This window comes from Furipterus horrens, unplaced genomic scaffold (assembly GCF_987537825.1).
Source record: "Furipterus horrens unplaced genomic scaffold, mFurHor1.1.pri manual_scaffold_2, whole genome shotgun sequence".
Lineage (NCBI taxonomy): Eukaryota > Metazoa > Chordata > Mammalia > Chiroptera > Furipteridae > Furipterus > Furipterus horrens.
In genome coordinates, this window is record NW_028327172.1 from 201,528,114 (window position 1) to 201,542,520 (window position 14,407).

The 14,407-nt window shown below is 35.3% G+C and overlaps 1 protein-coding gene across 1 annotated transcript; it reads left to right on the forward strand.

Moving 5' to 3' along the window:
• The first annotated feature begins 1,772 nt into the window (after positions 1-1,772).
• LOC150020276 (double homeobox protein A-like) lies at positions 1,773-2,297 on the forward strand. The gene has a single exon (XM_090267396.1). It carries the CDS (start codon positions 1,773-1,775, stop codon positions 2,295-2,297), a length of 525 nt encoding a protein of 174 aa, XP_090123522.1.
• The last annotated feature ends 12,110 nt before the right edge of the window (positions 2,298-14,407 follow it).

Genomic DNA, 14,407 nt, shown 5'->3' on the forward strand with positions numbered 1-14,407 from the left:
TAAAAACAGAATTTTTCACTGCTGAATAATGTGTTTTAGCCATGTTTCTAGGTAAATATGTAATTAACAAACTAATTTATTTAACTGTTGCATTTTTTTTATTTTTTTGCACCTACAGATGTAGAATAATTTATTTAACAATTCTACATCATTTGACATGCATGTTATCCAGTTAGAAGATAACTTGCTTCAATAAATATGTTGGTATAAATATCATAATCTGTCAGTGCTTTTGTTTGTTTTGTAGCAAAATTTACTTTTAGTAGGTAATGCCATATTCTTTGCCCAAAAGTTTGTTTCACTATATATTCTGCCAAAAATCTGTGTCTGTCTTTCTCTCATACACTTAAAAGCAATGAGTGCAAACATTTTTTAAAATAGTTGATAAAAGGTTAGAAAAAGGGAGTATTTTAAGGCTTTAATTTTCATTCTTTAATTTTCCATTCCAGTGACGTTGACAAAATTTTTTCTCTTTATTTTTCTCTGAGCTACCAGTTTGGAAACTATGTTCATTTTATTGGAATTTATAATGTAATTAATTTCAAAAGTTTTCTTTATGTTTTAATTTTAACTCTTGGTTCTTATGTCTATATTTAACTTTGGTAAACAAATAATTTGATTTCCCTAATACATATAACTATTTTACCTTGATGTTTTGTAATATTGTTTTCACAACTAAAGGATACATCAGTAATTTTTTTAAATTTTGTATGTATATGTTAGTTTTCCAAAACTTACTTTTAAAAAATGCTATACATAGATTCTTTCTATAGTCTACTTGATAATTTGCCATATGTAACTATGAATATAAAATCAATTATTTTGCTTTTTTGATGAAAATTATGGTAATATAATTTCCAAAGAGTACAAATTTCTATAAGTGTTATGAAAGAAGTATCTTTGCTAGTTTACATATATGCAAGAAACTTGATAAGAATTTTTCAAAATTTGACATCAATGTGAAATATTTGCATGGCAATATCTGCTTGTTACGAAACAAACTGTGTTCCTCAAAAATCCCCAGATTGAATCTTAACCTTCAGTGTGAACATATGTGAAGATAAAGCCTTTGGAGAGGGAAGTAAGATCAAATGAGTTTATAATGGTCAACTGGTGATTCAAGAGAACTAATTTCCTTAGTAAGAGGACGATACACCAGGAGTGTGTGCACACAGCGAAAATGCCACGCAAAGGCATTCTTAGTGAGGAGGTGGCCATCTGCAAGTCCAGGAGAAACCAAACCTACCAATGCCTTGGTCTTGGAATTCCAGCTGCCAAGACTGTGAAAAAAACAATTTCTGTTGTTTAGCCACCTGGCCCTAGCAGGCTAATGCATCAATAATGAGTAAAACTCAAAATTTTTTTGAAAAATCCTAAGAAACAAATATGATAAACTTTGACAGTAAAAAGACTGAATTATCTTTCTACTATCCCTATGGAAAAGGGTAATACAAAATCTTTATCAATAGAGCATAAAACCCAAAACTGTAACAAAAAGGTATTGTGGAGGTGTATGAGGCAGTTATTTAATCTAAAATATTTTCTACATTTTTTAATGTTGTGTTTGCACATTTGAAAATGTGTAATTTTTGCTTTTGTTCTTATTCTAAATAAATACTTTCATAATTATCATTTATAATCTTCAGTTATTTTTCTTAAAGTATCCTCCCCAAATTGTATAAGCTTCAGATTATACATAACCTGAATCTACCCATTTAAAAAGTTCTGGCTCTGGTTTTCCTGGTTGAAGGTTGAGACATCTCTCTTCCAACATGGCTGAAAACGCTCCTCTAAACTTAAAGAAGTATAGAAGAAGCCGCATCATATTCACAGAAGATCAATTGGAAATCCTCATCAAAGCATTCAACCAACAACCTTATCCGACTTACTCCATGCATCAAGAGCTTTCTTTAGCAACGGGAATAGATGAGTCTAGAATCCAGGTTTGGTTTCGGAATCGAAGAGCTAAGTATGGAGTCCAGGAAATATCAGAACCTGAGGAGGACTTAGAAGGGAGCCAAGACAAAGATCGCCCTGTGGAGAAGAGTCAAAGTGGAGAATATAGTCGGCGTCAAACCAGGTACACGTCCTCGCAGTTACGCACCCTCATCTCGGCATTTGAAAGCAACCCTTATCCTGGGATTTATTCCAGAGAGCAACTCGCTAAGGAAATTGGGGTTCCAGAGTCAAAAGTCCGAATTTGGTTCAAAAATCGAAGAGCCAAGGTCTTTGTCCAGAGAAATAAAGAACCTGATGAACCTTTAGAACAGGAACAAGACCAAGACGAAGATCTGTGACACAAGGGAGTTTCAGCGCTTCCTCCTGAGGGACAGAAACTACATACAATGGCACCCGTCTCACTAGCAACTGTCTATTTCTCTGAAGCCAGAACAGGACAGACTGAGGGATGAATCAATGTATCTGATGCTACCAGCCTAGGCTCCAACTCTCTCTCACTCTCCCAGGCGACATGGACTTCTAAACATACCTTTAGCTGCTCTGGAGGCTGAGCCTTCTGGAGGTGGCCATGAGGATGTCAGGAGGCAGACAGACACGAGGCACCACATGGCCCTACTGACAGAGCCTGGCTCCACACTTGAGCAGATGTCAAGGAACATAAAAATAAACTTCTTCACACCTGCCCTGGCTGGTGTGGCTCAGTGGATCAAGCACCGGCTTGCACACCAAAGGGTCGCTGGTTTGATCCCCAGTCAAGGTACAGGCCAGGGCCCCAGTTGGGGGAGTGGGAGAGGCAAAATCTCCCACACATTGCTATATTTCTTCCTTTCTTTCTCTCTCCCTCCCCTCTTTCTGAAACTAATAAACAAAATTTAAAAATAAAAATAAAAAGTTCTGGCTCTGAAGCTAGAGTGACCTAACTCTCAATCTGAATCTTTAGCATTCCTGTATGTAGCTTGGGGACTATTTTAAAGGACTTAGGACTTCTACACCAATACCTATTTTATGGGGTCGTTGTATTAATTCAATCACATGACAAATATATAATGCCTAGCAGATGTCAGACCAAAAATATTATATTCTATCCCTACAAATGCATAACAGATTAAACACACACACACACACATACATGCACACAAACATTTAAGCTAAATAATATATTTTGATTTAAAATTAACTAAATAACCAACCCTTATTAATATATGTTTTAAATGAGATTTTGGTGTCCCTAATGGCCCAGAAAAATTCTGCTAAAAGGACAACATGAAGTCATTAGAATCTCGAATGAATATGATCAAATCAAACAAAGATACAAAACTAAAAAATGAAAGGTCCAGAAACTGTTGATTCTATTTTGCTCTTGATTAGCCCACTCTGAGAAAGAAATTAGCCCTATCTTTTATGATAGCCTCAATAACCAAAAAAAGTGTTCCTCATACTGCATCTTCTCTGATCAATTTTTGTAGTATAATCCTACTACATAAAGAACTAGAAATGTTTAGGTCAAATACTTATTTTCTACAATTATAAGAAATAAAAACTGATGCCTGTGTCTATGCATAGGTGTTTGTTCCTCGTTTTAACAAAAAGTCAGTTCAGATTCTTTCCTCCTATTAATGTGGAAACAATGTTATCTACAATCTAGGTTTCTAGGATCTAATGGGAAATCTATAAAAATTTAATCTACGTAATTGCTGTCCCCAGCTCTTTACTATTCTATTTCCTCAGTCTCAGTTTATTTCTTTTACTTCCGTTTAAGAAATTTTCAGATCTAAAATCTTATTTAAACTCAATATTTCTTGAATTTCAATTTTTTGACACTTCTGTCCACTTGAATTCTTTTCCTTTTTTTCTCATTCCCGAGTTCACTCATGGTTGGTAGCTTCTCTCATGCTCCAGACATGTTTCTTTCAAGTTCCTGATGAATTGGAAAGTATGGAAGGTCTAAAAGTAAGTGGTATGAAAAAGATCTGAAAACTAGAAGAGTTAATAGAAGGAGACATTTTAAAATTAAATGCGAACAGTAGTTCTGCGAGTACAAACAAATGCAGGTGGGAAGAGAACAATCTCCAATCACCAAGACCAGAAGGGATACCGAAAAGGTCAATGCGTGAAGACTACAACCAGGTTAGCAAATATCTCCCTCTCCCTTGGCCAGAGAAATAAACAGAAAAGTCACAGGAGACTTGATCGGTAAAGGAACACTAAATAAAATTACACTTGGATGTCAAAAAACCAAGGTTTTCGTCAAAAAACAGGCTTAAATTTTAAAAATCACATGAGGTACCTGAAGCTGTATCCATAAAAACTTGGGAAGAAATAAATGTTTGCATAGGGTCTGAGATATTGCTAAGAAATTGAGTTCTCTGAATAAGAGATGTAAATTTAAATAATTTGTTAGTACTTTACTAGCTGTGGGACCTGTTGAAAGTTAATCAACCTCTCAGACTGAGCCTCAGTTTCCTATTTATAAGTAACTGGACATTACTGACTAGGTCATTATATAGATTCAATAAATGAAAATTGCTGAAACAGTGGAACACACACATGTAAAACCTTAACAGCTTATAGTTATATTTGCTTCCTTAACAAATTAGAGTTGGCTGGATTATCAAGTTAAGCCTGTTTTTGGTTGATAAGTAAGAAGAAAGGATGATGTGAGCACAGGTTTTGAATTTTATTTAGAAGGTATGCACAATTATAGATGAACCATCTATACTGGAAAGCAACTTTCTGTCATTTTTAAATGACTCAGGATTTCCACAGCCAAAATGAATTAGAAAAATGAACAAGTTCTGGGTAAGATCCAAGTACACATTCATTTGGGTACTTCAGAGTAAGGGGAGGATTGACCTGAACTATCATTATTTTCTCTATAAGGCCTTAAATTATATTCAGTCAACTCCCATGGGCTACAATAATAATAATGATGAATGAAATGCACCAGCTACTTAGTCAGGACCCCGAGTCAAACAGTCATAGCTCATCCTCTCTCAGATCATTTCCGAGAACTGATATCAAATAGCAACATTTCATTGTATCAGATTTATTTTCTCTCCTCTCTTGCATACTTGCTGTGTAACAGCAAGAGAGAGAACAGGAATTCCTCGGTAAGATAATCTCAAATGGGACAACAAGTCTCTGGATAAATGGGAGCCATCTCTGGTTCATGGAAATTAACAGGTCTTCACACTGACATTGAGCGTTATCCAGAAAACAGAGCTCAGTCTGGGTCAGGCTGTCTGCACAAAAGCTGTCTGCAAAGCCAGCTTTAGCTAGTGGATGTGTCGAGTTGACTTTTCTTTCACTGAAGCTTATGGAATATTTCTCTAGCAGCACTAATGACAGGCCAGGACAATACATGAAAGACATACATGGTACACCTCAAAGGACTTATGGCATCTTTGTTCAGGTATTTTTCAAACCTGCGACATTTCCACTCTCCCTTCCAGAAGCAGGAGAGGATTTTTCTCTGCTAGTCACTGCAAGAACCTGGTTGAGCTCCTGGAGGAAAAACTCACAGAACAGTGTGGACTGGGTCCCCTTGGAGTTTTTGAGTCTCAGACTCAGCCACAGCCAGCTTCCAGTAAGTCATCAATGCCAGTTAGGTATCCCTACTCTGGCATCGGTTGGTTCCAGTGGAGGTTTCCATTCTGGTAGGTTTTGACTGTATCTGCCTGCCTGTCTGTTCAGTTTTGGGGTCAGCAGTTTATCTTGTCACCTCACTTCTCTTAAGGGTCTAAGAAGAGTTGATTTTTCAGCTTGTTCAGCTTTTTTCTTGTTGCTATGATGAAGCGGTGATACGTGCCAGCTGAGAAACATGAAGTTCTAAGCCAGCTTTTTAAAATGCAAATATTATCATGCCATTTACCCCAGTTAACAACTTTCAATGGCTTTCCATTTCTTGAGAATTAAACGCAAACCTTTAAGCATGACATGTGATATCCCTGCCCTCTTGCCCTTGCTTTTATACATCTCTCTGTAACTTATAAGCCAAGCCAGCTTCAATGAAATATTTCCAGTTACCTAAACTCACCTGGATTTTCTCATGCTTTTGCTTTTCTTACTTCCTGTCAACTCAGTCCCAATGAGTCCAATTGAAATAGAGTAGAATAAATACCAAGCATTGCTAAATTTGGACTGACGTAGAGACATATGAAAAGAGAAATGAGAAAGTCCTTGTGATTAAAACTATCAAGTTAGATCAAAAAGAGAAGAAACGCATGATACATAATTGTTTTCATTTTTAAAAGCATCATAAACATTGGATATTTGTTCTGGTGGGAGGTTAATGGATAGTTAGTCAACTTACTTATTTTGCAAGTGGAGAAATTGAATTTTAGAGAGCCTACACAACTTTAACAAACATCTACATCTAATTATAAATAATATCAGGAACAAAACATTTCCTTTGACTTGATGTCTGTCGTGTTTTCTTGTACATCGCTGCCCCTCCACATATACTATAGAGTAGCTTTCCACATTTCAGGTGGTGTTGTGATGATTCAACAAAAACAAGTATATTTGACCCATGGACATGGAAAACAGGGTGGGGATTGACTTTGGAGTGGGGTGCTGGCAGGGGCTGGGCAGGGGATAGTAATGGGGGAAAAACTGGGACAACTGTAATTGAACAACAATAAAATAAAATAAAATAAAAAATTTTTTTAAAAGAAAAGAAAACTAATAAAGATGAAAGAGTATAATCCTGGCCATACCAGTACCTGTCAATCACAAGCATTTCCTGTACAGATGGTCACTCGCTATGACCCAAGCCCTGCCTGTCCTTCAAGGCCTGCTTCGTGGCTCCTCCGTGAGGTCTTTTCTAATCAACACAAAGTACATGTTTTTTTCTTTCCAAAATTGTGTATTTCTGCTGTTATGGCAATTAAAGTTTCCCATCATGTATTATCTCTTGCCTATTGTCTAATTGTTGTAATGTACAAAGTAGTATTTACCAAATAATGATTTCATATTATAATGATTTGGGGAAAATATATGTCTAGTATATAAAATAGAATGATATTAATTCAAGGCAGCCATGGAGAATAGCTGGACTTGAGCTCATTAGTTAGAATTAGGCATTGCCTCCAAGATTTTCTCATTAACCATTGACTAAAACAGCCCTTAGCCTAAAGCCAAAATAGAAAAATGAGAAATTAATATAATTCTGAATTTCAGCCTCTATATAATCCATTTGAGAAACCAGCCAAATAGAACATCATCACTGAGTAATATGCAATTAGATAAAAATGTATACAGAAAAATACAAAACTTTATTAAGTTCACAATTTATGGAATTAAGCATATGAAACTCTAATGATAAATGTAAAATAGGATACAACCTATACTATTCTATTTATGTTATATAAACTTAAGAAATATTATAAACATTCAGAGTTTAAAAAATAAATCACTGATACTTGGAATGGTTAGAGATGAAACTTATCTGGCTCTAGAGAGATGAATAACATTTTAATAGGATTTAATCAATCTTTCTTAATTTTAATTCAGAGGATAATGGATTTCAGGTGTATCCAAAGAAAATTTTGTTCAAAATAACTAATTTTTCTTCTCAAGTTTGACTAAATCCTAGAACAGGCAACTAAAAGGTCTGTCAAGCTTTAAAAACTGATAATTATTTTAGGATTTGGGACTATTGCTGTTTTATCTATCTGGAGGAACTGAGTTAGACCAGATTTGATACCATCCTTTCTTACCCTATAATTTTGTGAGTCATTTCTGCATATTAACTTATTAAAATTTTATTAAATATCTAACTATTTGCAGGTAAACATGGAAGATATTCCTGAGACTTTCTGCTAAAGTATAGGAAGAAAAAGTGTCTAAGAGATCTAAAAAAGTGCAAAAGCATTTATTTACATTTCAGGGAGCAATTGCAAAGTATGATGACCTATAATAAGCCAAAAAAATTGTAAATTTATTGAAACCTTTGGAGCTTTATTCCTTCATAAACAGAATTGAAATAATGATAATGACTTTTTACTATTTATATTTTTTCATAAATCATAAAAATGATCAATTAGATAATGCTTGCAATCTATTACACACAAAAAATTACACGTTTTAGCAAATCTTATTAGTATTAAGTGAAAATTAATTCAAGTAAATCTTAAAGAACCATTTATATTTTGATTATTGCTATGTACCCAGGGTATCTTAATGTGCCAGATATACAGTAGATACTACACAAAAAGATGTTAAATAAATGGGAAATGTCTGAATATATTCCCATAGTGAAATTTATGATAGGTAGTTTTAATAATGCAGTTCATGAAAGTCCATTAGTTAAAACAAAATTAGCATTTTTCCTGGAAACCTTTTTCTGCAAATATTTTATCTCATTTTTAGACATTAATCACTGATTGGTCCCTGTGTTTGAAACAAAATACATAAATACATGCTCAACACAATCAGAATCCATTTTTTTATTTCTATAAATATAAGAACATAATAAAGCATGAAAATGAAATTGCCATTTTCACTAATTTTTTGAACTTACTACTTTGATTTTTCAGAGTTTTGGTTTCTCTCATGAATACATTCTTCAGCTACATACATTTTCATCCCTGTCACAGGACAGGTCTCAAGATAGAAAAATTCCAGAGAGTGCTAGAGAATTTATATTGAGATTGACCAAGGAGATAGCAAAATTCACTGCATATGCAACACATCATCCTATTTTCTTGGAGCATGTAAAGAATCCAAGTGTATTGTTCATTTTGTCAGATTTTCTTTTTTTTTTTGAATATCAATTTTCTTTAATTGTGCTAATAAGCTTCTGGGATAGAAAGCAGTACTTGGAAATATACCTTCAGAGATGCTTCTCTTGTGATAATGATGTGAAAGGTAGCTAATTAGATGACACTAGAGACATTGGCAATAGCAATATATTATTGACTCTGTCTTTAGGACTTTATCTATTGTCTGAGTGGAAAGCTATAAATAGAAGATATTGTATTATTTATTCTATGTATTCAATAATTCTGAGACTCCCTTTCTTTGTTTATATAACTTTCATTTAAACCAGTCTCTTTCCATTCATTTTTAATAATTTTTCACCAAAAAATGGAAATGTAATATCCAAAGGAGATAAAATAATAATTATAGTAATATTTTAAATGTAAAAGTATTAAAATTAATATCAGGAATAGATATGTATAAGGGCAATGAGTGGGTTACAGTGGCTTTTGTTAAAGAGAATTAAACAGTTAAGAAAGAGAAAGTCATGCAATTAAATTTCTGAAAGGTCCTTGTCTGAGCGAGAAATTCATTTCATTCTCAAAATGTGACATGCCATTATCTTCAACAAATCTGCATGGCCACATCTTTCCAAAGAGCTAAGGGTCCAGCTGTAGAAGATGAGGCTGCCCAGCATGTGTCACTTGGCCATCACTGAAATGTTGAATGAATTAGACCTGTCCATACTTAGCATCGTTATTCTGGATATTCAGACATGATCATTTTTCTTTCCCGATGAGATAGTGTCTGACCTGCTGACTCATCCCAGCGTGACAGCATGTCAAACTGATGTGGGAGTTTTAAGTTCTAAATGGTTAGGCCTCTTAGATTTAAGGCAAATAAGCTACTCTCATATTTATAGAAAAGGAGACCTTTAAGGCCATGGTAACAAAGAGAGCACTCCTTACAAAGTCAAAAAATGAAACCCTTAAGTCACTTTTGTCATTCTTGTTTGAATCACAATGAAAGTCTTTGATTCTCACAAAAATGGAGAAAAATGCATTTATTTGAAATCTCAGATCCCAACTTCACAAGCTTCTATAATACAATGCGTTTTGTTCCAAAAAAAAAAAAAAAATCCATTTTAAATGGAAAACTATCACTTTAAAATAATCTGGTACAACCCCAAATCCTTTAACTTTTACAAATGAACCATTATGTTTATTCAATATAGAATTGAATATGTGTATTAATATAAAAATCTAATAGCATATTATCCAAAGTATTTTTTAATTATACTTGAATAAATATGTAAAATCTACAGTACAAAAAGAGCAAGTCTACTATACAAAGGGGAGAAGGGCAAAAACAAAAAAACAAAAAAAAATGGGAGAAAATGATTCCTATAATTGTTAATTTCTTATATTTTCTGAGAATATTGAAAATATTTGGCTAATACTTTTCTCGTGTCATATTAATTTGAGTATTTTTTTTCTCAATTTTTGAGCTATACTGAAAATTTTCTCTTGAATGTAAGTCATAATAAACTACAAAGAAGATTGTGCTGAGGCTTGAATGCCTTGAGCCCAACTGCCGATTTAAGAGAATGCTGGCTATTTAAGGGATACAAGCACTTTGAGCTGGGAGGAGATAAGAATAGAAGGGATCAAGTATGGAGAGCAGGACCAATAAAATGGCATTGGTATGGTCAAGATAGCAAAAAGTATATGTAAAACAAAATGGAGTCGCTCATGTCAACCAAGATGACTCTCAGTCAGCCCTGACACTTTGGTTCAAGAATGAAACTACCTAAATTATACTAGACATATCCAGGAAGAATATACACCTAAGATATCTGCACAACTGATCAGTACAGCTGTGTCTGCAGAGTGGGGCCACCCATAGACAGGCTCCTGGAGAAATTCCCCACTTGCCATCAGGGGTGCCAAGACACTTATCAAGAGACCCAGAAGGGTGGACTACACCACTCTCAAGGTATAACTGAGGCAGGCTCCAGACCACTGCTGAGACATCCAAGCTCCACATACCAGAGTGCTGCTCCACGCCATGCTAATCTCCCTTGGCACTGACCACCGGAAGCCCTGCCCTGGTGGACTGAGGACTTTGTCTCCCCTGCTGCCCACGTGGCTCCGGAGATCCTTCCTTGCAAGTTGCCGATGACTCCCTTGCCTACCGTGCTATCTCCTAGACCTGCAGACTGAGACTCTGGGACTTAGGTTCATTATCCCCCATTTCATGTGATGCCATTACTGATTGTTTCTGAGTGATTAGTATTGTTATTAGGCTAGTATAGATTTGGATTAAATTTGCATTAATAAAAGCTGAATGAACCCGCATTGAATAAAGTCCGAGTGAATAGCCTAGTCCCCTGTGTTGGCTCCCTGTTATTTCTTGGTGCTGGTGTCACCTGTAGGAATGGTGTTTGTACCGACAGCTCAGCGCTTTCAGTTCTTAAGGCCCGGATCAGATGATCCGAGCAGAGACCGAAGGCTGGCTTATAGGAAACACTATCACGAACACACACTCGCGATACCAAGAGATTCAGTTCTAAGCTTCATATTTTGTTTTTTTATGTGACAATAAAATCTTGAAGATATGTCAAGAAAAATAGAGGAAATAATGTTGGTAGGTGTGTATTAAGCCACAACTATAATCACTCTAATTCAAAAATGTGTCCTTGTATGCGTGTATTTACAGTTTGCTTAATTCGCAGTTTTTGTCAGTCTGCTAACATTTTCAACCCTTCTTTTTCTGTGAAGACTTCATTTTTGTTTGTTTGACACCTCCCCACAAACCCATCTCCACAAACCACAAAGAAGTAAGCTGGGCTCATTACTGTCCTGGAAGTCCCAGTGGGGTCATTTCCCAGGTCTTTTCTCCCGGGCAGCCTGGACTTCAGTGCTGAGCCTCAATATTTTCTGTAGAAACTGCAGATTTGTGGTGCGACTAGAATCAGTTTGAGTGACCCTCTCTCGCTCTAGTCCACCTTCAAATGACAAGAGTTTCTGAGAGCTGAGGAGGCGACTTTAAATCAGCCAGTATTCGAAAAGCAGTAAGTTTTCTAGCGCAATGTTTAAGCACAGTTCATGGTGCTGCAAATGAGCTGTCTCAGATGCTTTCTTCCCAAATGTAAATATTCCGATACCAAAGCCCAGATGAAGCCATCGTGACAGACTAAAGCTCTCTTCTGGTGGTGACTAATGACCGTGGACGCTGATGTGAAGCCCTGTTATCGGTTAGACTTTTCCTGATTAGGTTCGTATGCTTCGGCATTGCTGATTTTCTTGTGTAAATGACTTGAAAAAATTTAAAAGCAATGTATGTAAGAGGGCAATGAATAGACTCCTTGAGAAGGTGGAACATTCAAAGGTCGTAGTAAGTCTTGCTCTGTTTCTTTGGTTTGGGCATTTCCTCTCAACCTTCCTTTAACGCCTCCCACAGGTGCACGCGCAGGCCAGTTCCTCTCACATCAAAACCCCTTAACATAAAATGCGCGTATGACCACAACCATAGGAAAGCTTTCCTTTTTGCCCCCATCCCCTTGCAATCCAGAGCCTGCTTGTACGGCTCATGCTGCAGTGCTGGGCTGTTATGAAAAAGAGAAAACACTATTTTTCTCTATTCTCTACTGAGAAGATTTCATTTTACTGCAGTTTCAAAGGAGACCTTGTAAATGCAGCTGGGGAAATAAATGAACAAAACGTAACATGCAACCAGCCATTCTTTATTTATTGACTAAATATATAATCAGGTCTTTGTTTTGCAAAGACAGTCTCTGGTTTTGATTCTTGAAATTTCTCTACAAAGGAAAAAAAGATCAAACTGTCTCACCAGTTGTATATTTAAGAAACTGCCAATATATGCATACAATTAACAGTTTAATTTTCATAACGTTTGCCTGTTTATTTAATCATAATATGGATTTGTACTGTTTAAAGAGTAGGTGTAAAAGCTGAAAATTCAATTTAAATATATTCCTATTAGTAAATGATTTAATTTGAAAACTATGAAAAACATCTTTGAAATGTTATAGCAAGTAGCCTATGAAATTTAAAAATAAAAATAAAAAATTCAGAAAGTCATTATTCTCAGCAGAGCTAAGAATCAGTCTGTGTATTTTAGATATTGTTTAATCTGACTAGCAGCCAAGAGTCCCTGATCACTGTTTTGATATTCAGCCTAATATGAGGTTAATAAAGTAGATAATACAATGGTATCTCTGTATGTTAATTCCAGAACTGACGAGTAATGAAACCTACGAGTACCGAAACCAACTCACGCAAGTTCTAGCAAGTGCAAAGACTCCCAAGCAAGTGCCAAATGCTGAAGCATTTGTTTTTCTCATCAAATTGCAGCAAGAGCAAGGTTTGACCAGTTCTGAAGCCAACTAGAATTGAGGTATGACTGTAATAATATTGAATGGAACATGATCTCATCTGGTCCTTATATATTTCTGGGCCATGTGGTGCTCCATGACAGAAATGGTCCCTTTCAAGGCAAGAAAGTGGAGGGGGGTGCAATACACACACACACACACACACACACACATACGTGTGTGTGTGTATATAATTTGTATATATACTATATATATAGTGTGTATATATATATAATGTGTGTGTATATTATGTACACACAAACATATATAATTGCTTCATTTATTAGTTTTCTACTATAATCTAGTTTTAGGAGAAATTTAAGGTCACTTGTAAGAAAATATACAATATAATAAAATAACAAAAGTTGTCAGTTAAAATAAACAAAAATTTAAAAAGGTGGTATCAGAATCGAGGCTTAAAAGTGTATGTGTTAAAGACTGACTACACATGCCCTGGCCTGGAGGCTCAGTTGGTTGGAGCATTGCCTTTTACACCTGAAGGTCACAGGGTCGATTGCCAGTAGGGGCACACGCTTAGGTTGTGGGTTCCATCCCAGGTTGGGGCATGTAGGGAGGCAAGCTATTGATGTTTCTCTCTCTCTCTCTCTTCCCTCTCCCCTCTCTCACAAATCAATAAACATACCCATATCCTCAGGAGAGGATTTTTAAAAAAGGGTTTTTAACATATCTATGTGTGTAAGTGTGTGTGTGTGTTCTTTATCTCCTAAAACCCTCCCTAAAACTGGGTGAATCCAGCCAGTACAAACCAGGCTCATCCAATAATTCCTCTTCAATCCAAGGCAGAGTCATAGCAGTATTATTTTGACAATAAAATATTTTCAGCATCCTTAAGTGTCATTTAAAAATCTCTAACAGCAATAAAAACATTTCAAATAATTCTATGTCATATTCTGTTTCACAGTGGAAACCTTTTCTTTATTTATATTGCACTTACTTTTACACACCAACAAATTTCCTCTTAATCTTTATATAATCATATTATGTACTTTTCCCATTTAGTTAAAGTTTACATTATTTACAAAAGAAAGTGAGTCTGTTTGCATCTTAGAGCAAATTAGAACCAAAACAAATTACATGATCTGGAATATTTTTTTAAAATTTAATTAATATCAAACACTTGATTCTAATGTTAAATATTTGCGCTAATTGGTGATTCACTCAGTATATTAACAATATATAGTCAGTGTTAGAAGCCCAGAATACAAGTAGAGATTTATACTTGTTTAATTATAAAGTTTAAGATAGCATAGCTAAAAATTGTTTAAAAAAGAAAAAAAGCAGATTGCCCACATTTCTTTAGTATTAGTTTGGATTTTAGGCTTTATTTAA

Excerpts from the sequence above, each read along its gene's own strand:
- LOC150020276 (XM_090267396.1), top strand. The coding sequence starts at position 1,773 with ATGGCTGAAAACGCTCCTCTAAACTTAAAGAAGTATAGAAGAAGCCGC.